Source organism: Mercurialis annua, linkage group LG1-X, assembly GCF_937616625.2.
Source record: "Mercurialis annua linkage group LG1-X, ddMerAnnu1.2, whole genome shotgun sequence".
Lineage (NCBI taxonomy): Eukaryota > Viridiplantae > Streptophyta > Magnoliopsida > Malpighiales > Euphorbiaceae > Mercurialis > Mercurialis annua.
In genome coordinates, this window is record NC_065570.1 from 8,389,148 (window position 1) to 8,414,439 (window position 25,292).

The 25,292-nt window shown below is 33.9% G+C and overlaps 4 protein-coding genes and 1 long non-coding RNA gene across 6 annotated transcripts; 3 read left to right on the forward strand and 2 right to left on the reverse strand.

Annotated features, from left to right (window-relative positions):
• Positions 1-8,586: 8,586 nt before the first annotated feature.
• On the reverse strand, positions 8,587-11,562 carry LOC126666283 (uncharacterized). Its single transcript, XM_050359301.2, has 4 exons — positions 11,213-11,562; positions 10,997-11,119; positions 10,036-10,254; positions 8,587-9,089 (listed from the first exon to the last, which is right to left on the reverse strand). The coding sequence occupies exons 1-4, from the start codon at positions 11,369-11,371 to the stop codon at positions 8,673-8,675; spliced, it is 918 nt and encodes a 305-aa protein (XP_050215258.1). The 5' UTR covers positions 11,372-11,562; the 3' UTR covers positions 8,587-8,672.
• A 628-nt stretch (positions 11,563-12,190) lies between these two features.
• On the forward strand, positions 12,191-14,785 carry LOC126679798 (sm-like protein LSM8). Its single transcript, XM_050374820.2, has 6 exons — positions 12,191-12,359; positions 12,458-12,555; positions 12,930-12,970; positions 13,074-13,148; positions 14,430-14,482; positions 14,612-14,785. Exons 2-6 carry the CDS (start codon positions 12,519-12,521, stop codon positions 14,700-14,702), a joined length of 297 nt encoding a protein of 98 aa, XP_050230777.1. The 5' UTR covers positions 12,191-12,359; positions 12,458-12,518; the 3' UTR covers positions 14,703-14,785.
• Positions 14,786-15,856: 1,071 nt separating this feature from the next.
• On the forward strand, positions 15,857-18,950 carry LOC126665108 (putative F-box protein At3g16210). The gene is made up of 2 exons (XM_050357810.2): positions 15,857-17,359; positions 18,757-18,950. The coding sequence occupies exon 1, from the start codon at positions 16,138-16,140 to the stop codon at positions 17,287-17,289; it is 1,152 nt and encodes a 383-aa protein (XP_050213767.1). The 5' UTR covers positions 15,857-16,137; the 3' UTR covers positions 17,290-17,359; positions 18,757-18,950.
• A 494-nt stretch (positions 18,951-19,444) lies between these two features.
• Positions 19,445-22,388, forward strand: LOC126665448 (uncharacterized). The gene is made up of 7 exons (XM_050358274.2): positions 19,445-19,604; positions 19,699-19,760; positions 19,855-19,988; positions 20,196-20,341; positions 20,638-20,709; positions 21,518-21,619; positions 21,748-22,388. The coding sequence occupies exons 1-7, from the start codon at positions 19,520-19,522 to the stop codon at positions 21,918-21,920; spliced, it is 774 nt and encodes a 257-aa protein (XP_050214231.1). The 5' UTR covers positions 19,445-19,519; the 3' UTR covers positions 21,921-22,388.
• On the reverse strand, positions 21,285-24,185 carry LOC126665449 (uncharacterized). Of its 2 annotated transcripts, XR_007637601.2 has the most exons (3): positions 23,434-23,934; positions 23,004-23,323; positions 21,285-22,166 (listed from the first exon to the last, which is right to left on the reverse strand). It is a non-coding gene; the product is annotated as an uncharacterized LOC126665449 (long non-coding RNA). The 2 variants fall into 2 exon arrangements; XR_007637600.2 differs by having other exon boundaries at positions 23,004-24,185.
• Between the last annotated feature and the right edge of the window lie 1,107 nt (positions 24,186-25,292).

The window sequence follows — 25,292 nt, forward strand, 5'->3', positions numbered from 1 at the left end:
GGAGGAGCTTGAAGGACTCATATCTGTCCAATGAAGAAAACAAAATGAACAAAATGAAAAAGAATTGCAAACAAGAAGAGTCAACTCGAAGAAACAATTACTCATTAAAAGAGTAAACATCAGCTGGAATAAAAGACTTCGAGTAATGAAGATAAAGACAAAGAACACAGAAATGTTGAAATCCGAAAACCAAGAAAAGAAGAATGAACATCAAGAATAAAGAGGAATAAACGACTTAAAGTCACAACCAACGAAGATCAAACATAGCAAAAAAATGGAAAATAAGGAGTAATGCAGCAGTAAAGAAGAATACATAGGAAAAACGAAAAAGAATCGGACGAGTATTAAACAAAAAAGGTTCAAAATCCTGAAATAAAAAGAATATGGTTTCGCGCACAAAAGAAGGTTCTCCCAAGCTGAGGGGACACCCAAAGATAAGGGTTCGCCCAGTACAAAGGCTTTGCCCAATACAAGGGCTTCGCCCACTAATGAAGATTCATATAGTATAAAAGCTTCGCCAAATGATGAGGAGTCGCCACATGAATTTTGCCTACAAAAATACTTAAAAGAAGACAATAAGTCTCGCCAAGAGAATGAGCTACGCCATAAAGAATCGCCGAGAAGGATCTCAACAAAGAGGAAAAGGGTAAACAAATAAAATTCAAAAGGCCGATGGATCGAATCACAAATTGATTGGAAATTAGAAAACAATTGAAGAAATTTAAAGAACATAAAAACAATCAGAACATGAACAAAGGAATACCTGGAGATAAGACATCAAAATAAATCAACGAGATTCGCCAAGAGTCTCGCCAAAAGAAGAAATCAAACACGAGAATTAAAGATTGAAGATGAGGCAAAGCTACTTTCGAACAACCAAAAGTAAAAGATGAAAAATAAAACAAATACAACAGTTTAAAGATAAAGGAAGATAGAACGAATGGACACATGTCCTGCCTTCAAAAAATAACGAATAGATGAGCAACACATGGCAAAAAAGGAGAAAAACTGGAATCTTGCTCGAGAAGCAAAAAGGAACGCCGAAATACAAAACGACTCACCTCAAATAGAGCTGAAATACTCCAAGGCATAAAATACCATGACTTCAGCTCACTTGCGGGGGGGCTAATGATGGATACCGAATCCTATTCTACTTATAATGGAGCCGAGTCGCTGGAGATCTATTCTCAGACGACACCAGACTCCCGCCCAAAGGGCCGAATCCACTGGATCCGCCTTGACTGGAATACATCATTCGACATCATAAAGACCGAATCCCTGAGGACTCGGACAAAGCACGTCGACCCCGGGATTCGGATAAGATCTCCAAGATCTACACATATTCGGAGTATCTGTCCTATTTGGATACAAATTCCGACTTAGGAAGATAACCTCCAACTTAGGAAGACGAGACTGTTTAGGAATATCTTCCTAAATAGGACTCCTGTCAGAATAAGGAAGGACACTCCTAATCAGGGTCAAATCCTACTAAATAGGAATCACTTTCCTACTACAACTCTGCAAGGTATACATTCGACTACTATATAAGGAGCTTGAGGTACGCCTAAACACACAACTGATATCAAATACAATTATTCTCCCTTAAGCCTAAACTGACTTAAGCATCGGAGAGCTAATCGGACAAACCGTCCGATTAGCCATCTACACTGTTTTGCAGGATTAACGCCGTCGAGATGCCGGAATCCATCAATTATGATAAAAAAACATTAAAAAACACTAAGAGTTGCAAAATCACAACTTAATTAAATAAAGATAAGTGATATGTTTTAATAAATTAACTCATTTTATCTACATAAATTAAATCTTTTAATATTGGGTCTGTTCTAATTTTTATATCAATTCAAAGAGAGAGCATATAATTAAGAGGTGTTAATATAAAAATACAAAGTTCAACTGAATCAAGCGCACAGCAAGCTTAACAGCAAGATCATCAGCAAGATCATCAGCAAGATCATCGATTTTAGCTCCTTTTTCAATTTTGCAACAACATTAACATATGAATTCTTTATTTTACAAATCATAGCAAACATTATCAAATCAATAATCTATTTCAATGAAGAAACAAAATATATAAAGCTCAATAGGGAGTACATATATAACTAATATTAGAACCTTATATGATCAAAATAAGATATAATCACCCAGAAACGGAGTCAAAGAACGACGTATACCTCCGGCCATTATTGACGAAAAAAAACTTTGAAAATGTTATAAATTTATAATTCTTTTGATCTTCCACATTTTAATTCTTTCTTTCTCTCTTTCTAGATGGTGTATGAGAACTATAATGAAAGTGTTGAATTGGACTTGAGACCAAAAGATATATAGACAAAATTCTTAATAACCTCCTATGAGCGGAGCGGCGTTCGTGGGCCGCTCGCCCGAGGCTTATGGCTGACTTCTCGATCTGGAAATGGTTTGAAAAATGGAGTCGCCACCTAGTTCAACTAGGAAATGCCTTTTATCCGACTAGATAGCCTTACTCGCCTCTGGTAAGACTCGTGCATCAGACCAAAAACTATGGTTCGTGGACCCGAGACTCTTGTGCTTGGCATATCTGTTACCGGTTTTATATACTGGATTCGTTTTATATCTCATCTCAACAGTATATGCAGTTCAGAGGATATGAAAGCTGTAAATAAACAAGTATGAAAGCAGTAACCACGTTTGACGCGCATATGACTCGATCTGGACTGGCGTTTGAGGCAAGTAGCAGGTACTCCTAAGCATACATCTAATCTTAGAGGTTTCTAGAAAATAGGCATAAGTATGGCTAGTCAGGATTGATTACATGCACAAAGCCTAAACCGGATGTATAAACGTGATTTGATTGATTTTATTAGGTGATCTTAAAAAACCTACACAACCATTTACTACATTTTCATGGTAGTCCTTTGATGTCTAAGTGATGAGCTGTAATTGCATTAATGGGCCAATTTTAAGGTGAACAGTCCTTTAACCGGTTATTATTTGATTTGGAACGCTTTTGGAATGCAGTAAACAGTATCAACATACACAAGAGCAATTGGATATACATACAAGGTTAGCAATATTTTTAACCTCGTTAACTCTTGAGTGCCTGACACTCGGCTCGATTTGGTCGGTTCGGTTGGATTTGGCTTTCGATCAAAATACGGAAGTTGACTGGCTTATCGATACAAATCCACTGGTTTAAACTGAAGTTGATTCGGAGTCCGGTTGAACCCAGAAATTGGTCTGGAAGTTGCTGGTCAGATCGGATCTGGTTCAATGGGTCCGGTTGACTGGGCAGATTACAATAGCGGGCTACGAGGCTCTAAAAATATCAGGTTAAGCCCATTTACTATTGCAAATAGGCCCTACAACTAAAACAATATTTCTGGAATCAAACTGAGCGTAATTTGAAGTCCGGATGAGTCTGAAAACACGTCTGGAAATCTGGATCGATGTCTGGAACATCTGGGAAGCGAGTCTGGGAGGCTGGAAAAGAAGAACATGGCGCTAGCTTAAGCTGCCGGCAGGACAAGGTGGCGGCGCCGCCGGTTACAGTGGCGGCGGCGGGGCTTTTAGACAGCAGTTTTTCGGATTTTGTTTTGCTTCGTTCTCACTCATTTCAAGTTTGTTTCTCATGGAAAAGTAGTCAAAACCGCATAAATCCAAATATGGCATAATCAGAGTGTTTAAAGTTCATTTAAATAGAAAATTATTATGGGCAGCAAGTATGAAAATTGAGTTTTCATGGCAAAAGGAGCTAAAATCTCATAGAAACATGCATTCTAAGAGCTCTAAATTAACCAGGTTTATATATTTGAGTTTAAACTTGATTAATTACAGCAATTTAATATGTATATCATCGAATTTCATGGCAATTATTGAAAGCATCAAATTGATTGATTATACCAATTTTGATAGAAAAGCAACAAAACTATCTAAACATGCATTCTAAGCACACAAACACAACAATTATGGCAATTCTACATGTACTAATGGAAAATCAAAAGAACATAATGAGAGGGTTCTCATAATTATTGGTCTGAGTCCTTAGCTCGTTTGCTGGCAAAGTGGATGCGGAATTCAGCTTCGAGTCTGTGCGGCTTGTGTTCTTGGAGAATCAAAGCGTTCTTAGTGTTTCAGGATTGGATTTTTATGTGTGTGTGATGGTGTTCGGCTAAATTAGGGTTTTTTAGGGATGGAGATCGATTTTCCATGCCTAGTGTTTATGCGTTTCTGGTCCGACCATTAACTCAGGTGACAAACAGTAGTATTTATAGGGGAATGGTATGACCTAGGGTTTCCTAGAATCTTCTAGAATATTCTAGAGTGAAAGTGTGTGAAGTGATAGGTCTTAAGAAATTAGGATTAGCTATACTATTAAATTAATTAAATTCGGATTTAGACTTGCTAGCTAGGTAAAAGAGTGTTAAAAGTGCATTTTGGTGTCCGAAAGTGTTAAAAAAGGTTTCTGGGGCCCTATAGGTTTGGTTATTGTCAATTTCGTCAAACTTGCAAATTGGCCCATAAACTTCTAAGATATGACAATTAGTCCAATTTCTAGATTTAGATTACAATTTCTTTGGATTTTTGTTGGCTATTTACACTTAATTATGTTTTAATCCTCCAAGTTCACAATTGTGCACAGACTACGTCTGCTTAGATTCCAGCAAGCAAATCGAAAGCTCGTCATCCAGACGGATTTCTCTAGAAATCATCACGGGACGTTTCAGTTTCTTATCACTTTTTACCTGTCCGAAAAATAGGTGTCTACACCTCCTCATCAAAGGTTATGTATGTGTCTATTCCAAAAGGCTGCGATTGACATTCATTTAAATGGTTGCATTAGTTCAAAGATCATTATATAAAAAAGATAACTAACATTTTCTCACTTGATGTACATGAACCTCAATACCCAACAATAAGAAACGACACTTCCTTTAAAAAGCAAGCATTATCTTCCATGTATCACAATGAATTAAATTTCTCATTAATAACTGAAATAACTTAATGAATAAATTTGATGTTTATTCTTGCTCCAAACTTAATTTACTATTCTCATGATTAATTAAGATAATAATCTATACTATATATAAAAACACAAATGGAGGAGGAGGGACAGGCAAATTTACTGAATAATCCTTTTCAGTTTACTACTAAATAAAGGTTTTATAGTCATTAACTAATTAATTATTTAATTAATCACTATTATAATTAAAGTCCTAATTATAATAGGTAGCTAAATTATCTCCAATTTAGTATGCAAAAAATAACTAAATTGTCTTCAAATTAGTAGGAATACCTATCTTTTAATTTGATTGAACTACAAAATTAAAATACTGTATTTGGTCAATATAATATTATTTAAATTTCTATCTTATTATTTTTAAAAATATTATTAATATTAAGTTAATTATTTAATTATGATTATTATAAACCCAAAATAAGAATAAATTCAGTATGGAAAAAAATTTAATAACCGAATATATTATATTTACTTTTATAAAATTTCTTAACTAATTTAATATTAATTATAAATAAAAAAATTGATATAATTATAAAAAATTTACTAATATGTTCATTGATGAGTTACGTTACGAGCCACGTGTATAGCACATAATGCGAAACTAGTATAAATAAATGTGTACACAACCATATATAACAATACATCATAACAATGGTTTCATAAATAACATCGTTCTAACAACAAAAAGGTCACAACAAGGAACCACATCCCATACTTTTTACATGATCCTTAAATTTTTCTGTTGGCATGTCTTTAATTAAAGGACCAGTTAACATATCATCAGTACTTATATGCTCAATTATCACTAATTTATATTTCACGCGTTCTCGTATGGCTAAATACTTAATGCCGATATGCTTGCTTTGACTACCACTTTTGTTGTTCTTAGCCATGAAGACAACAACTGAATTATAACGGTATAGGATCCATGATTCTAAGTTTGGAAATGAAACTCTTAATCCATACACCCTGAGAAGTAGCCTCAAAACAAGACACGAACTCAACTTCCATAGTAGAAGTAGCAGTCAAAGTTTGTTTCGCGCTCCTTCATGAAACAACTCCACATACCAACATAAAAATTTAATAAGAAGTTGATTTTTATGAATCAACACAGTCGACAAAGTCTGAATCTGAGTAGCCAATTACTTCTAAGTTGCTTGAATGTCTATACATGAGCATGTAGTCTTTCGTTCCCTTAAGATACCTCAACACCTTCGTTGCAGCTTTCCAACGCTTAATGCTTGGATATTTTGATATCTCCCTATCATTTTTGATAATAAATGCAATATCAAGTCATATGGGAACCTGAGCATACATTAAGCTTCCAACAATTGAAGCATATGGAATGTTTCTCATTTGTTTCAGTTTGAAATTATTTTTTGGACATTGGTTCAAGTTAAACTTGTCCCCTTTCACATTAGGAGATACACAAGGTGAACAATACTTCATTCGAAATCTCTCCAAAACTTTGTTGATGTATGTCTCTTGAGACATGCTCAGAGTACAACGAGCTTTGTCACGACGTATCTTAATCCTAATGACATAAGATGCATCGCCTAAATCTTTCATATTAAAGTTTTTTGAGACAAATTATTTCACTTCATATATCATATCCATATTGTTACTTGTAGGTAAAATATCATCCACATATAGAATTAAGAAACAAATCTTGCTCCCACTAACCTTCTGGTATATACAATTATCCACAACATGCTCTTCGGAATCGAATGAAGATATAACATCATGGAATTTCAAATACCATTGACGTGAGACTTGTTTCAGTCCATTTATTGATTTTTTGAGCTTGCAAACTAAGTGCTCACCAACACTGGAAGGAAATCCTTATGGTTGTTTCACGTATACCTCTTCCTCTAGTTCTCCATTTAGAAAAGTTATTTTCACATCCATTTGTTGCAACTTTAAGTCAAATTGTGCAACCAATGCCATAATTATTTGAAAATAATCTTTCTTTGATATATGAGAGAATGTTGCTTTGTAATCAATTCTTTCTTTGTAAGTGAATCCTTTAGCAATGAGTCTAGTCTTGTATCTTTCAATGCTACCTGATGAGTCTTTCTTTGTCTTAAAGACCCACTTAGACCCTATGGATTTCACCCCCTCAGGTAACTCAATAAGGTCCCATACCTCATTTGATGACATCGAATCCATCTCATCAGTTATAGCATTATACTATAAGCTTGATCATTACTACTCATGGCTTGTGAAAATATCTTAGGATCATTTTTGGCTCCAACGTTAAAGTCTGATTCTTGTAGATACACATAGTAGTCACTAGGTACCGCTGATCTCGTTATTTTAGTAGATCTCCTTAAAATTATATCAACATTCTTTTAAGGATCTTGTAGATCAATCAGCTAATCGATCGGTTGCTCATTTATTAATGGTTCTTCATGAACAACTTGATCTACTATATCGATATGAGCAAGTGGAATTTCTTCTTGTCGTTTAATGGACACTTGAACTTGAGGGACACTTTTAATAATGACCTGATCAATCGACGAGGAAGGTTGGGTACCAACATTTTCAGAAATAGAGTCATGAAAACGATCCCTCCCACTAATCAATATCATTTTCAAGAAATTTTGCATCTATTGATTCCACAATCCTAGTGCTATGAGATGGACAGTAGAATCTATATCCTTTATACTGTTCGGCGTATATCCAATAAAATACCCACTAATAGTTCTAGGATCTAGTTTCTTTTCTTGTGGTTATAAACTCTTACTTCGGAAGGACAATCATCAAAGAAGAGAAGAAAGCTTTAACTCAAATAACCTTAACAATATAGAAAAATCATCATTTTGCCCTGAAGTTATTGACACGCGATTGTCACATGTGTCCACATCATTATAATAAATAACATAAGACTAAATCTATTTTGGGGTGCCTAAATGATACAATTTTAATTTATCTGGTCCCTCATCTTTTATATTGCCTTCTGTAGTCCTTAAACTTTTATTTTTTTCGTCAATTGAATCCTTCAACTTCTAATTTTTTTGTCAACTGGGTCCTTAAGCTCTTATCTTTTCAGAAGTCGGAAAATAAAGATGAAAGATCAGATAAACCAAAATTATATAATTTAGATACCTCATAATGGATTTAGCAATAATATAATTTCATGTCATTACAATGAACAATATAATTTCATGTCGTTCCTATATCTCTAAAAAACGTCATATTCCATGTCACCATTTTTGACATAAACAGGATAAAAGCACGAACTTGTAATTATTTAATGGTTTTTGCGGAAACACCATATTGTTAATTTTTTAAAACGTTGAAACACCAAAAGTTTATTAATTCCTCTGCGGTAATGTTTAGTTCATGGAGTGGAATAACATGGAATATAATAGCTATTCCATAAAAAATGAAATAACCATTCTTTAGTTTTTAAGAGGAGTACTTATTCCACAAAATCATAAAATGGCAATTACATGGAATACCTATTTCATGAACCAAAATAAAGAATTGTTATTCTATGCGGAATAGTTATTCCATTCCGCGCCTATTCAATGAACCAAACATGGCCTGATTAGTATAAGTAACAATTGCAAAAAGGGACAAGTGAAATTACACTATAAAGAATTCCTAATGATTCACCATATCACACAACTAAAAGGCAGAACCCAGGTATTTACAGCTGATGCTTTGCCTTCTTCCTCATCAAAAACCGTTCCTTCGCTCGAGCTACTGCATCGTCATCTCTTTTATGATGGTCCACCTTTGGTTGTTCAGTTGTATCCTTTTCCTGCACGGAACTGTCCAAAACTTGTTTCTCAGGAACCGGCTTAACATCCACGGAATCAATATTCCTCTTGGTAGGAAGGGGGGGAGGAGAAATTTCATCACGACGAGATTCCTTAACTAATTTCGAGTCCACTAGAGACTGAGATTTGTCTGCTGTACTGGCTGAGGCTTCATCATGAAGTTTCTCTGAATTCCTAAGTTCAGATTCTTTCTGTTGCTTCTTTGCCTCCAAGTCTTTTGCACCAAATGCAACATTTTTCCCAAGATTGAAATAGAAGTCACTCAAATCACTCTTCTTGGTAACCTGCAAAATGAAAAGCAAACACAAAGAATGTTTAGCTACACAAGCTTCAAAACATATGATCAGAAAGATATCACTATCCTCGTTTATAATTGCAATTAGACCACAGTAAATTAAGCCCACAGTTGCATAATGAAAGCTGTGAATCAGTGATCAGGAGATAATCTAAAAATTGAGTTGCTTGCCAACTAAATCCCACAAGGCTGTCCTGGTAATACAACAAAAAGTAGGAAAATGACCACAAATGCAGCAGTTTACAGAATTTACCATAAGAAAATAGTTTTCCAAATGCAGAAAAAATTGGGCCCTAACTGGATAGCTATCAAGGGATTAAAAATCATTTTTGGAGCATTCATATGCCACAGCCACTCACATGCACTGAAGAACGACTACAAGTCTGATACAAATACAGATTAACTAGAGCATCATATTCTCAAAAAATAAAAAAATAACTAGAGCATCATAACTCATGGCCAAAATCAGATAGCATGTTAATAGGGAATATCATCTCTTATATCAGAGCAATTTTTCTTTCACGTTAACTTGATTGTCAAACAAATTCTAAGCTGTGAAAACATTTATTCAACTCACAAGGAAACCGAAGAATTTACAAAAACTACTTCGGGAAATCAGTATGTATATAAGCTTGAATAACCAACTCCAAAAGTTGTAAATCAATGATATATGATAATAAATGTTACAGCAACAGCACTTGACGCGCTTTGCTTAACAAATCTGAAATCACATGTTAGAGGAAACAAATAAAATTTCTAATGCTAAAAGAGAATCACAAATGGACTCCAGAATGAAATATATGTATGATAGGAAAACAAAAACGCAATGTTTTAACTGAGAGATAAATCACATAAGGTGAGGACTAAAAGCGGTGTTAATGCCACATAAAAAGTTAATAAAGAGTAGAAGAAGTCAAAAGATAAAATATACGCACATCCTCCTTCTCCTCTTTAAGTTCACGTATGCGCTCTTCCTCCATCCACTTCGCCTGCTCTGCAAGCTTCCTTTTGTAAGCACTTGTGACAAATTTGTCTTTGTCTCCATAAAGGTGATCATCCTTGGCTCTTTCTTTAGCAAGTTTTCGGTCATATATAATCTCATGTTCTCGCTGCCGTATTTCTGCCTTTCTCATCAGCGTTTCAATATATTTAGGCTGCAACAAGCAAAGCAATACAATCTTTCAAGTTCTGCATAATTAATATCTTGAAATATGAAAAAGCTTTAAGTTATCTTCTCTAATGGGTAAAAAAAGGGAAGAAAATAGCATATTAGGCGTAATCCTAAACACATGGTAATTAGAAAGTGAAAAGGCATAAAAAGAGAAAACTAAAGAAACGCTCAAACAACCCAATGTTTTCAACAAGAATCCTGAATAGTATTACGTAAATCACGTCTGAACTTAAGTTAACAATAATTTAATATTGTGTTTAAGACAGAGATTCGAGCTTCCATAAATCATCATAATTAAGCGCCATAAACATTATTCTTTCATTTACTGGACAAACACAAAATTCTAGCAGAAGCTTACAACACCGAAGAAAGGGGTGATATTAAATTAGCAGAAGCATTAATCACTTTGATTGTTGATGGAGAACGGAAACAATATAGACCTATGAGGCATTAATACACATCAGATATAGCATATATACACGATATAGGACAGGATATGACGCAGCCACGCCAACACAGTAATTTTTACATATAGCGTATACAAAGTGAGTCTAAAGTGTACTACCAAGTGTTACACATATGATGTGCGCTCAACGTGTTAAAACATATACGAAAGCTGTTCATCCCGTGCCCCATTCGAAGAAGTGCCTAACGCTAATACTTTAGAAATGTCGGTGCTTCCTAGTGTTAAACTAATTAGTAATGAAACAGAGATAAAAATAGACCTTTCTTTCTTGGCGTTCTTGGAGACGAGGCTGAGCAGCTTTGTGCTTCATGTCATCATAAACTCCATCATAATCAAAAGCTGAAGGGTCCTCTTCCAATGCTTTCATATGCATCTCCTCAACCTTCATTCAAACAAAAAACACACAACACAGGCTAAATAAACTAAAAACAAAATTGTAAATTAAACGAATAAATTGCGAAAAAGAGAGACTTACATCCTTGAGAGACTTGTTCTTGGAAGCATGGCGTTGAATTTCCTTTTCAACATTATCATCATCTTCCCCAAATAAATGGGGCCTAGGAAGTGGGGGCTTTTTCGTCTTCTGCTGCGGTTTCACCCTCAGCTGTAACCCGTACTTCTGCTGCTGTTGCATTTTAATTTCTTTCTTCTCTAATCTCTAATCTCTAATCGAATTAAACCTTTGAATATTCCCAAAACTGTTTATTTTACAGAATTGATGAACAAACCCTAAATTGAAAAATTAGAATAGTGAAATTTACACGAACTCACTCACTCGCTCACGTGAAATCGATGATGCCGGTCGAGGATTTGAGAGGGTTTATCTAAACTATATATAGAAGTACGGACGGAGACAGATAAATTTATTGAACAATCCTTTTCAGTTTACTATTAAATAAAAAATTTATAATTATTAACTAATTAGTTATTTAATTAATTACTATTATAATTAAAATCCTAATTAGAATAGGTAGCTAAATTATTTCCATTTTAGTTTTTAATATGTAAAAAATAACTAAATTGTCTTCAAATTAGCAGAAATACCTATTTTTTAGTTTGATTGAACTACAAACTTAAAATATTATATTTGATCAGTATATTATTATTTAAATTTCTATTTTATTATTTTTAAAGATATAATAATAAAATTAAGTTAATTATTTAATTATGGTTGTTATAAAACCAAAAAAGGAATAAATTCAGTATAAAATAAAATTAATAACCGAATATATTATATTTATTTTTATAAAAGATTTCATTAGAAATAAAAAATTGATATAATTATAATAAATTTACTGACATGTTTATTAACGAGTTACATTACGAGCCACGTGCATAGCACGTAATGCGAAACTAGTTGAACTAAAGCACGAAGCTGCAAAAATGGTGGATTCGAAAATCTAATTTCAAGATGTTTAAGTGATATTTACTAAATTACCCTCGTTTTATTTCTAGAATTACAAAGATACCCGCAGTTCGATTTTTAGTATTGTTCTTGTCGTCCCTCCAACAAACCTAGGCGGAGTTTCAACACAAAAACGCAGCCATTCTCCGAAGCTAACACTGCCTGAATTTCGATCATTTAGTTGCCTTCATTGAACACAGTAGATTCTCTATTTGAGGTTCTATCCATTTTTTCTTTGCTTTTTAATTTTGAAACAACCGATTTTTTTTTTACTTAAGGGAACTGATTGCTGTGAATTTTAATTTCTGAGTGTAGTTTTAAGCAAGTTTTGGAGTTTGTTTCTCTGGGTAGGTGCTGGTGCTACTGTTACTAGGAAATGTCTACGGGTCTCGGACTGGAATCTCTTGTGGGTGGTACGTTCATTTTTTATTTATTTAATTTGGTGTATTGTCATATGATCATGTTTTGATTTAGCTGCTTGTAAAGATGCATATATGTATTTTACTTTACACATCTAATATTATGATATTTACTGTAAACCGAATTGTGTGTGAGAGACGAGACCACGATGAAGCGGTTTTAGACGATAATTTCGATAAATGTGTGTGTATTTACAATTTGTTTATCTGTTTTCATATAATTGATTCGCTTACTTTGTGCTGAGAAAGAAGCTTGGTATATACTTCTCCATGATTTCATGTTTAAGTGCCATCCTACGTTCCAATTTTAGGGTATGTTTCTGTAGTTTATCGTATTTATCCAGTAGTACTAACTTTCTTTCTTGCAGAAAATATTTCAGTTATCACTAATGATGGCCGCAATATAGTGGTATGTTGTATTCTTTCATCGTATATCTGTATAGCCTTTTGTTTACAGCACATTTTTTGTATCCTTTATGGTTTCGTCTTGCCTTAACCGATTTCTTACTCAGGGGATCCTGAAAGGGTTTGACCAAGCTACAAATATCATCCTTGATGAATCTCATGAACGTGTTTACTCCACTAAGGTTTGTATCCTCTAACAAACGTTTTTTATATTTTCAAAATATGTGGAATCATTATCGGTGCACATTGGTAGTAGCAAATGATTTTCTTTGTTTTATCTTGCTGAATCAGATATAGACTAATAATTCTGTGACTGGAAAGGGGCTGGCGGGACTGGGTTAACTCATTTATTGCATCATATTAGAACCATAGTTATCAAAAGCGCGCCTCAGGCGTGCCTAGGCGCTAGAAAAGCGCTAGGCGAGGGTGGTGCGCCTGGGTGCGCTTCGGGTGCGCTTAAGGCATGAAGTGCGCTTTTTGCAGGCAAGAGACATTGTTGGAAACCCTATTTTTTTGTATTTGTTAAAGTTTTGGGCTTTGGACTTTGAGCTTTTAAAAAATCAAATATAAATAAAACAATTAATGAAAACAGAAGCCTTACAAATATAAAAATATTGCACTTAAAAACTATTATGCTCAAGACTCCTCTATCTTGATCGATGATCTTGTTTTTTATCACATTAAAATAAGAATCAAGGTCATGGACAAAGAATCATGTCATCTGAGCAAGCTTTTATATATCTATAATAGGTATTTAACTTTTTTACGTATATGCGCCTTGATTCACTCGGGCGTGCGCTTTTTTTGCGCCTAGCGTCTCGGGCTATTTGAGGCCCTTTGCGCTTTAGGTGCGCCTAGCGCTTTAACAACTATGATTAGAACGATGTAATTGTGGCCTGTCCTCGACAGTGTAATTCTAGTTGACATTTTAATCATGGATTTAACAACTGAAGAGATTTTAGTTGTCTACAGTAGGGGTGTAGTCAAGTCAAAACAACTCGCCATCTCCTTGAGTTTGAACTGAAAAATACTTGAAAGCGAACTCGACGTTGATCGAGTCAAGTTTGATATAGAATTGTTCGTGTTAATTTTAGAGTCGAATTTGAGTATCCAAGTACTTGATTTGAGAAGTTTGCGAGTTTAATTGAGTTTAAGATGATTTACTAGTTTACCTTTAATACTTCTACATATTTATACTTATATTTCAACATAATAAAAAAAGAGTTAGTTGAGTCAAGTTGAGTCTAAATATCTTAACAACTTTTATTGTGGTAGTATTAAATTTTTAACTTTTTCTATAAATAATCGAGTGAAACCTGAAGATCTTATTTTCTTGTAGAGTTCGAGCTTGAACTTTGAAAATATAGCTTGATTGAATTTAAGTTGAGTTTCGTGATTCAAGTTTTGGGCACGAATGTGATAGTATTTTGACTCGACATTATGTAATGATTCATGCTCTGCAGGAGGGTGTTCTACTTCATGTTCTGGGATTATACATAATAAGGGGCGACAACATGTAAGGCTGTCTTTGCTGTTGCTCGTCTTTATATATATATATATATTTATTTATTTAGGTATTGATATGCTAAAACGATACGGTTTTCACTGACTTGAATCTGGATTTATAATTGATTGATGATTGCAGAAGTATTGTTGGGGAACTCGACGAAGAGCTTGATGCAAATCTCGACTTGGGAAGCCTAAGAGCTCATCCTCTGAAGCCACTCATCCCATGATCAAATGTGATCCAAGTATAGTGTGTTATAAAAGAATTATGATGACCGTTGTGCTGAATTGGAAGTAATTATTTTTGTGCTTATTCCGTGTGCGCCCGATGTGATATTTATTGAATTCATGAATGAGCTAATAGTTGGTAATTATGCATAAACTAAAACTTGAGAGTACAGTTCTAGATTTCTGAGGAAGATTGGAATTTTAATTGTTTGTTCTTGGCCAAGGAAAAAAACTTACATTATCAATTTCTAGTGATCAATGTCATGAAATGAATGGCCCTTTTTAAGAAATTAGAAAATTATTTTAAGTTAATATAATACTATTCATTTTATAATGAAGACTGCGTATTGAATTCAGTCAGTTTGAAAGGATTTTAATCTCTTTTTAAATAGAGGACTCTTTCAAACACAAGTTGTTGGTGTTTACTTGTTCTAATTAATTTTTTTTGATTGAAATTGATTAAATTTGAAAAAAATATATTAGCTATTAGTGATGTACTTCTTCCGTTCTAATACAATGGTAATTCCTTTTACTTTTGTTCTAGTCAAAATCCACTCTTTATTGTCATTATCCTAAAAAAGTGAATTAGCCAGAGCATTTGATAAGCATATAAAAAAGATAAAAACTAAAACTAAAAATTATTAAAAAATTAAATTAGGGATTCCAAATCCTATTCCAATTTAAAGAATAACAATATGGTGGAACACTTGTGCCACATCATTGGTTAATTGATTTTGGGGTTAGCGAACTTTGGCGGAGTTATATTTTAGGAACCAAACTTCAATTCGTACAAAATGGTTATCCTACTACATATAAAGTCTGACTTTTGGTAGTTTTTCAGTTTGTTTTGATTTAAAAAAATTCAAATAATTTATTTATATAATATATTTTTCAATTTTCAATTTTTTTCAAATTATATTTATTTTAAAGTATTTAAAATTATTTTCAAAAAAGCTATATTTGTAAAATTATTTATTAAATAATTTTAACAGCATTTAGTCTCAGTCAAAATTCAACATTTGGGTTTGTTTTGGTTCGGTTCGGGTGAAAATTTAGAATTTCATTTTCACATATAATAAAAATACCAAATTAATAAAAAAAATCACATTCTATTATTATAATATAAATACACCATTTCCTATTCCCATTTTAAAATATTAATAATCAAACGTGCCCTAAGAAAAAAAATCAGGGATTCCAAATCCTATTCCAATTAGTATTTCCATTAAATAAAAACCTTTCATCTCCACAGTGATACAAATAACCCTAACTCTGTATATACACAAATTAAACCTAATAACAAATCAAGAAGACGGTGTATAGAAGAGACTGCATTTAGTCCGTCAGTGCGGCGGTTTCCGGCAGATTGCAAGGAACCAGTCCACCAGAGTAAGCCGGTAGCGTTCGAATCAACGGACCGACTGTTCGAGATCAACAATGAAAAAAGCTGAGATGTCAGAATACTTGCCTGAAGAGGTAATTATTGAAATATTAAGCAGATTGCCTGTCAAGTCAATTTTGAAATTCACATGTGTCTGCAAATTATGGAATTCTATCATCAAAACCCCTGATTTCATATCCACTTTCTCATCAAACAAACATGACAATTACATCTTCCTGCTTCACCCTCATAAGTTTGATTACCGATTCTGTATGCATTTCGACAACAAAGATTTCGACGAATACCTATCCGTCCAACCACTCTTGAACCAAGCCAACGTCTCCGAAGTGATCGGCTCGAGTAACGGTCTTGTCTGCCTCTTATGCACCTACGCTAACACCATTAACTCTATGCGCGATATATATAAGTTTGTTATTTGGAACCCTTCCATTAGAAAATATTTGCTGGTACCTGAACCTAGTTTTCCCATTCTAGGTTCACCTTACCCTTCAACTCGCCCAAAACTAGTCGGGTTTGGCTATGATACAAGGTTTAACGATTTCAAATTGTTTGTGGCTCAGTATGCTAACTCGGTTACGAATATGGGTCTCTATTCACTCAATTCTAACACTTGGAAGACAATCAATGTTTCTCACAGCTTTAGAAATCACATATATTGTTTATGCTCTTCGACTTTTATCGATGGTAGATTTTATTGGCATCCTTACGAGATAAGTAGGAAGTTGGTATTGGTGTTTGATTTAAGAGATGAGATGTTTGGAGAGATAACGTTGCCCGCTGTATGTTTGGAAGGTGTTCCCTTTAGAGATTTTCAAATCAAAGCATTTGGAGAATCATCCATCGCGGTCATCGTTCAAACGGATTTTTATGAGAATGAAATATGGGTGATGAAAGAGTACGGGGCTGGTGAATGGGTGATGTTAGCTAGAGTTGGAAAACGTTGGAGAGGATCGTCAAATGTGATTGAGTTTAGAGATAATGGTGAAATACTAGTTTATTTCTGTAGAGGGCAACGCTTAGCCTCGTATAATTTAAATGGACGGATAAAAAATCTACCTTCCTTGAGCGGTGAAAATCATAGATCAAGGCCTCCTTTTGCTTGTAGGTATGTGGAGAGCCTAGCATTACTTGACAAAGGTAATGATGTTTCAAACGAGCTGCCAATTTCATTTATGAGTCATGAGTGACACGGCTCATGAGAGAATACGTCGTGGAGGTTCTCATGGACAATTCTTCCTGTTTTGGCTATGTGGAGAGGTTAGTTTTACTTGACAATGCAGATGCCAATAACTAGTTATTTACTTTGATATGGTGCTTTTAATATTCTTTCATCGTATCCTTTTGTTCACGACACATGTTTTCATCTTATGTAAGGTTTGTATCCTCTAACAAGCTTCCAATGTTATTCTTTCCTTTATTCTCAATGTATAAATGGAATCATTATCGGTGCAAATTGATGGTAGCAAATGATCATCTTTTATTTATCTAGCTGAATTAGATATAGATTAATAATTCTGTCGAGGGAGTGGGGTGACGGGGCTTGATTAACACATTTATCGCATCATATTAGAAGTTAGAACGATTTAGTTGTGGCTTGTCCTCTATAGTGTAATTCTAGTTGACATTTCAATCATGGATTTAACAACTAAAGAGGTTTTAGCTGTCTACATTAGGAGTGTAATCAAGTCAAAACAACTCGGGATCTTTTTGAGTTTGAATTGAAAAATACTCGAAATCGTCGAACTTGATGCTGATTGAGTCAATTTTGTGTATCCAAGTACTCGATTCGACGCTATTGGCCTACTACGGAGCCACAATTCCTGCATGTCTGAGATTGGAACCATCACGAATGACATTAGTAATCTGGCTACGGGGTCTGACAAAGTAGAGTACATTCATGCGAGAAAAACAAAAAACCAACTTGTTCACTCATTGCAGCATCTGTTATTCAGCTGGGTTCCTCAGTTTGCTTTGATAATTTCCCCCCCTGATGTTGTTCTTCGAGCGCCCTTGACATTAGTCCCCTAGGTTAACTTCTTTTCTGTTTTGTTTCTTGTTGTGCTAAAAAATGAAAGTACTAGATTCGAGAAATTTGTGAGGCTAATTGAGTTTAAAATTATTTACTAGTTTACCTTTAATACTTGTACTATATATACTTATATTTCAAATAATGTTTTTTTTACGGAGTCGAGTTTGACAAGTTTAATAACTTTATCGTGGTAAAATTTAATTTTAAACTTTATTTATAAATAATCAAGTGGAACCCGAATATCTTGCTCTCTTGTAGAATTCGAGCTTGAACTTTGAATATAGCTCAATCCAGTTTGAGTCGAGTTTCGTGATTTAAATTTCGGACCGGAATCGAGCTTGAATGTGACAGTATTTCAAATTGACTCGACTCGACTCAATTATACACCTAATCTATATCATGTTGCGACATGATGAGGGTGTTCAAACTTCATGTTCTGGGATTATACATAACAATGGGTGACAACATGTAAGGCTGTCTTTGCGGTTGGTTGTCTTTATTTATATATTTATTTATTCGGGTGCTGATATGTTGTGGAAGGAATATTTAATTTCTCAGTTCATCTCAATTATCCTAAAAAGATATAGTTGTCGCATATTTATTATAGTCGATTGATTGCTTGCAGAAGCATCATTGGGGAACTGGACGAAGAGCTTGATGCGAACCTCGACTTGGGAAGCATGAGAGCTCCAATCATCACATGATCAACTGTGAACCAAGTATAGTGTGTAATAAAAGAATTATATTGAACGTTGCGCTGAATTGGAAGTAAATATTTTGTGCTTATTCTGTGTGTCGAATGTGATTTTATTGAATTAATGAATGAGCTAGTAGTTAGTCATTATGCATAAACTAAACTCGAGATTGTACTAAACATTGGCTAAGGACAGAAAACTTACTTCGTTACCGATGAGTTTTATTTGAAATGATATGTGTGATGGGCAAGGGTGGTGAGCTAGAATCTTTTAACAAGCGCTAAATCTCCCTTTTCAAATGATTAAAAGAGAGAAAATTTATGTCGCCAATATTTAAAGTTCATTGTTGCGAAATCAGCAGCCTTTTTCGAGTTGGGGACTCCTTCAAACTCGAGATTTTGCCGGCGCTTACGTTTTGATATACAATATGATTGACAACCAATTAAAAGAATCCAATCAAAATAATTTTTAAAATTAGAATAAAAGTTGTAACTGTTAAAAAATTTGATCAAACTGAAAAGATGTGATTTTTATTTTATTTTAATTTAGTTATTCGGAATTAAATGCAAAATAATTTACTTTCCATTTAAAAAGCTTACTTAAAAGGCCTACTAGACCAAGCTGAAGCCTGTTTTGGTAAAACCGTTACCAAAATCTTAAACGAAAACCAACTAAAATCTAAAACCCTGAACAATGGACATAGCCCTCTTCTCTCCGTCTTCGCTCTTCGCCGGCGACGGCGACTCCGACTCCGACTCCGGCTTCGATTCCACTTCAGGTCCTTATAATTCTCCAATCATTTCTTATTCTCTACTTTTACTATATTTTACCTGCTAATTTTTTTACTCTTTTGTATTTATTTTTTTGTTCAGACAAGGGAAATAATGAAGCCCTGGAAAATTATGTAGAGAGAAGGCACAGTTTTCCCGGAGTGGTAAATTTACTACTTTAATTTTAGTGTTGTTGATCATATTAGTGCTGTGATTTTTTTAATTTAATTTACTATGTAATGTAATGTTTCAATGCAGGAGTTGGTTATTAGAGAATTTTCATTCCATCAATTTAATGCCAATTTACTATGGCCAGGAACATTTTCTTTCGCTGAATGGTTAGTTGAGCATAGGTTAGATTTAGATGGCCGCCGTTGCATTGAATTGGGAAGGTATTTTATTCTTGCTCCGACTTATTTTAATGGACCGGTCAGGAAACACTTCGTTCAATCAATGTTTTCCGTTTCGAAAACGTGTCTTAAATAATATCATTTTGCCGTGTCTGTGTACAAGTGTCTTGTTTTCCGTGTCCGTGCTACGTAGCTGGTTTCTGATTCTTTCATGTATGTTTTTTCATTATTGTTTTTGTTAATTGGCAGTGGAACGGGAGCTTTGGCTATTTTTCTTGGCAAATCGTTTAATCTTGATATCACAACATCAGACTACGATGATCATGAAATTGAAGAGAATATTGCTCATAATTGTAGGGTGAATGGAATCAAACCTGCTCTTCCTCACATAAGGCGTGAGTTGCATCGTTCATTGCAATTATATCATATGTTGTTAGGGTATTTTTCACCTTATTTTGGGTTAGTCATTGGGCATTGAACTTGAATGAATTTGCAAGTAGAATTTCTAGTATGTTATTATCCGCTATTGTATTGTCATCTTGATGATGATTGTTATGTGTTTTTTACTTGTACATTTTGGGGAATCTAATCATATTTTTCTTGCTTTGTTTCCTTATTTTTCTTAGTTTGTTTTTGAAATAATTTTTCTTGCATTGAATAATTTAAAATAACTATGCTTTTGTGTTTCCAGATTCATGGGGTGATGCCTTTCCAACTGCCGATCCTGATTGGGACTTGGTTATAGCTAGTGATATCTTGCTATGTAATGACCATCTTTCAACTTCTATATATCTAACAATTTCGTTATGTGCACAATTGAAAGCTTTTAATTTTAAAATGTTTCTCCTGTAGCTTTTAGAGGATTAAATGCACCATTTTATCAGAGGGGAAATGATTAGCCTAAATGAATCCAAGTTTGGAATGACCCATGTCACTGTAGATTTCTTATTATAGGGTGGCAATAATATCCATTCAAGTTCTTGTTGCCATCTATGATGCGTGCTTCAGGGGTTGTGTCCGATGTCACATTCACTCTCAAAGGTGCTGGCATTTGGTGGGCTGGGACAACCTTCCTGCCCCTATTTGACAGGAGTGTTTGATGTCGGATGCTAATTGTTCAATTCATGCATCTGGGAATCGAAAACATTCTTTGTGGGTCATACATATTTTATCTAAATTTTAATGACCTTTTAGTGAGTACATCCTTTGCTTTTCCATCTACTATTATTTGTTATGTTGTTTTCATTACTTGTTTTTGTAAATCTCTGTTTATATAGAACTGATATATCAGGAGGGATGGAGGGGAGATTGGAAAACTTTTAGACTAACCAGGGATGATGGGATAATATTGCATAATAATAATATAAAGAATTAAACAGCCGAAGACAAATTTCTACTGTCATGTAGAAAGTAGTGTACATCACGTTTCATGGTCGCCATATGCTAATTTAGTAAGACTGCTGATTTACATGGGACCGCATACGTTATGTTCGAATTTCTTATTAGCTTCCTGCCTATTTTCTCACCAGGAATCTTTCAAGATTATACTAATTTCTCTCTAATGCTTGCAGACGTGAAACAGTATCCCAACTTGATTAAAACACTTTCGTTTCTCCTTAAATCCTACAAGCCAAAAAGTGACAAAGTAGTGAAAGAAATTAAGCAGAATGAAGGTATTGTGCTAATGAATCATTACTTTTCTCAAAGAAGAAACTAGAATCTTTTTAACCTTTTGTGGAAGACACAGGAAGTAGAATACGAAATTGACCATTTTGCTAAATTTGTTTGTCAATGTTGGCAGGAACATATATAAAGCTTCCGCGGCCAGCATTTTTAATGAGTTGGAGACGCAGAATTGGCAAGGAGGATGAATCTCTATTCTTCACTGGGTGTGAAGCTGCTGGCCTAGAAGTTGAGCATCTTGGATCCCGTGTCTACTGCATCAAACCTGTAGATGTGCCGGCAAAGAACTGAATGAAACTCATTACATGATTACGAGCATGAAATTGTTACAACTTGCCTATCAATTTTCCAGGTGGACTCTGTGAATGACATTGACCGGCAGATTTCCCTCCGATGCCTCTGAAACTTTTGATATGCTCTGAGGAGGTAGCAATGCAGCAATTCCATATATGTTCCTGGTTACAACTTCCTGTCCACAATGCGAATCCAGGTGCTGTATTATGGATTTATGCTCCATGCTTTTGTGCTATATTTAAGCTGCCATACAGAAATTTGGAGTGGATTGTAATTCTTTTATGCGCTTGTATTTGAGTGTTTTTAATTCATATCCGCTAAGCGACTATGCGGATATCCGAGTCTCAGTTGTTGTGGCTGCCTTGTGATCTTTAAAGTATAGCTATGTCATTTTAATGCAACTTTGCCATTTTCATCCACAAAGTTTATAAAGTATAGCTAGACTGTATCTTATTTATATTTAAATTATTATTTCTTCTTTGTATATTCATATTTTTATACTTAATGCATCAACAAATACTTATTATTTTTCCCATATTATTTTTTGGTTTATTAATTTAACATTTATTAAAATATGTGTACATTTATCTAGTTTCAAAAAAACTATAAATATACAATATAATGTGTCATTTGAATAGTAGAATTTTTCCTTTTAAAATCTTTTTTATTTTTAATATATGTCATTTAATTACAACTTCTGATTATCTTAACAAATTATATGCGTTCATTTATGCACCGTTAAATAATTTTAATTGAATTTAAGTTATATTCTGGTTCAAATTTTGAACTCTTCAAATCTAATAGTTCACTGATAGAGAGAATCTCATTTTTTCGAAGTAAAGCTCAATATTATTAAATCAAAGATTTGAAATATCAGCCATTACTGAATGACTAAATTGAGAATCCATCTCTAATCTTAAAAGCCATTTAGCCAAAGTATGAGCTATCCTATTAGCTTTTCTATTCACATAAAAAAAACACTCTTACATGCACTGCTATCCATCACACTTGGCAATCTGTTGCAATGAGACCGATGTCGTCGCAATGCAAAATTTTATTGTTGAAAGTGTTTATATCTACCTTTGAGTCTGAGAGGACCTCGAAGGAAATCGGGTTCACCTCCGTCGCCAAGAGCGGTCCATCTCTAATGGCACAAGCTTCTCCTGCCCTTGTTTCCAGCTAACCTCTGTACTGTCTGTTAGCTGCTGCTCTAGTCCTACCATTGATATCTTTATGGCCACCCTTGTGCTAAAACTTGTACTCTTTTCAAAGCTTGCATTAAGAATGACTGAGAAGGTGCCTGCTCTAGGAGGAATCCATCGACTATCGGTGCTCATTTTGGTTGATTTGGGTTCTGCAGCTTGCCATTTTTTGAATCTTTTGATATTCGAGATAACACACTGCGCAATCCAGAAGCTGACTCTTAGTTGCATTATCAAAAACAGCAGCATTCATGTTATTCCAAAGAAGCCAAAATAAAACATCAGAAAATTAGTTTTAAGCATTTTACTATAAGCATGATAAATCAGGTCTTGTTTGCTCCATCCCCCATCAAGATTCAGAGTTGCTGCTACATGCCAATTTTTCCAAACCGCTTGAGCACTTTAACAGAACCATTAAACATGAATAATAGTTTCCTGATCAGAATTGCACACATGACAATCCTGATTAATTTTCATCCCTCTTCTGGTAAGATTGACTCTCACAGGAAGCCAGCATTTCCAAAGACAAATTTCGATTTTCACAGGCATACAAGCACGCATAAATACTTCCACCACTCGACTTTTTTTGGAAGAATCAGAAGCTAATGGAATGCCTTTACCTTCTAGAGCAGTTCTGTACCCACTTCTAACAGTGTAGATACCTTCAGGATCATAATGCCATCTCAACTCATCATCAATGTTATGTTGTTGTTATTATCTAAAGGCGATCAATAGTTCGCATGGAGTTTAGACATTATGAGGTGGGTATCAAATATCATTTTAATTATTTTGTTAATATCTTTAATATTATTGTAACTATTAATATAATTATTAATTCGAATCCAACTTATATTTTCTAATTAAACAATAACACTAATTAATTAATAAAACCCAGGTTTTGGTTTTAAAAATGTTCAACCCTCAAAAGACACTCTCGCTTTTGCTTATGTGGCGCCTGCTTGCCGTGCCACACATACGTCACCATGGAACACTAGGTTAAAAGTGCAAATAATGTTTTTAAAAAAATATTTACATTTTTGTAATTAAAACCTGTGTTTCAGGACGATACAGATACTTTTGAAAGATTTTAATATTTTTAAAACGAAAATCTGTGTTTTAGAACGAAACGAGAACTTTTCAAAAATTTGAATTTTTATAAAACTCTCTTCAAAATTTTAACCTTTTTTTCGTTATTAAGTCTTATAAAAATATCAGCCGAATGGATCCAACATCATGGCAATCACAAGCAACAGTATTAAGCAGAAACATAGAGGCCACTGAATTTCAAGTGGGGCCGCATCCACATGATTTGAAATGATGCACGTGCTCATCATGTGCCCCTTCCATACCTACAAAGAGAACCTAAAATTGATGACTTTCCCTAAATAATAGTGTTTGCGACTTTTCGATATTCCGTTAGTTGCTTATCTATCAATCTTTTAATTCTTTTTCGATATTCCATTAGTATTAAGTAGAAAAATAAAGATGAATTTGTAGAAATAAAAATATTGATTATATTGTTTAAATTTTATAGCAATAGGAAAGTGTATGATTATTTCAGGGCGGAGAGAGAGGGGATAACTTTTATAATAATAAAATGATAATTATCTCTTAATTTTATTAATTGCTAATTATTTAATAATTCTTTTAATTAAATATTTTAAACTAAAATTTATGTAATATTTTTTTAATTTAATAATGAGCTTTTCAAAAGATATAATTAAAAGAATCGATAAATTATATAAAAAATAAATTATTTAATTTTTTTATTATATTGATGTATGGTCTACATTAAAAAAATCAAATCGATGTTTTTAAATTAAATAGAAGTACAAAATTTAAGATGAAAATAAAAAAAGTAGGTTAAAATAATAAATGTAAAAAATGACCGTGGTAAAATTGTAATTAATAGTAAATTGCTATTGGTTGTTGAATTTTAGCATATGTTATAGTCTGTGCTAAATTTAGCACGTGATATAGCATATGCTAAATTTAGCACAAACTATAACACTGCATTGGAGATGCATTTTAAGATTAAATGCTAAATTATAGCATTAGCACTTCATTTTAACATTGCATTAGAGATGCTCTTAGTTGGCATGTGAGAAAGAAAATATCATTATTCCTTAACAAACAAAACACCTAATACTAATAATACTTGATAAAT

Coding starts and splice junctions, on each gene's coding strand:
- LOC126666283 (XM_050359301.2), bottom strand. CDS start 11,371: ATGCAACAGCAGCAGAAGTACGGGTTACAGCTGAGGGTGAAACCGCAG. Junction 11,120..11,212: donor AGAACAAGTCTCTCAAGGAT/GTAAGTCTCTCT, acceptor GTTTGAATGAAG/GTTGAGGAGATGCATATGAA. Junction 10,255..10,996: donor AAGAACGCCAAGAAAGAAAG/GTCTATTTTTAT, acceptor TGCTTGTTGCAG/CCTAAATATATTGAAACGCT.
- LOC126679798 (XM_050374820.2), top strand. CDS start 12,519: ATGTCTACGGGTCTCGGACTGGAATCTCTTGTGGGTG. Junction 12,556..12,929: donor ACTGGAATCTCTTGTGGGTG/GTACGTTCATTT, acceptor TCTTTCTTGCAG/AAAATATTTCAGTTATCACT. Junction 13,149..14,429: donor AACGTGTTTACTCCACTAAG/GTTTGTATCCTC, acceptor CATGCTCTGCAG/GAGGGTGTTCTACTTCATGT.
- LOC126665108 (XM_050357810.2), top strand. CDS start 16,138: ATGAAAAAAGCTGAGATGTCAGAATACTTGCCTGAAGAGGTAATTATT.
- LOC126665448 (XM_050358274.2), top strand. CDS start 19,520: ATGGACATAGCCCTCTTCTCTCCGTCTTCGCTCTTCGCCGGCGACGGC. Junction 20,342..20,637: donor TGCTCTTCCTCACATAAGGC/GTGAGTTGCATC, acceptor TTGTGTTTCCAG/ATTCATGGGGTGATGCCTTT. Junction 21,620..21,747: donor AGAAATTAAGCAGAATGAAG/GTATTGTGCTAA, acceptor CAATGTTGGCAG/GAACATATATAAAGCTTCCG.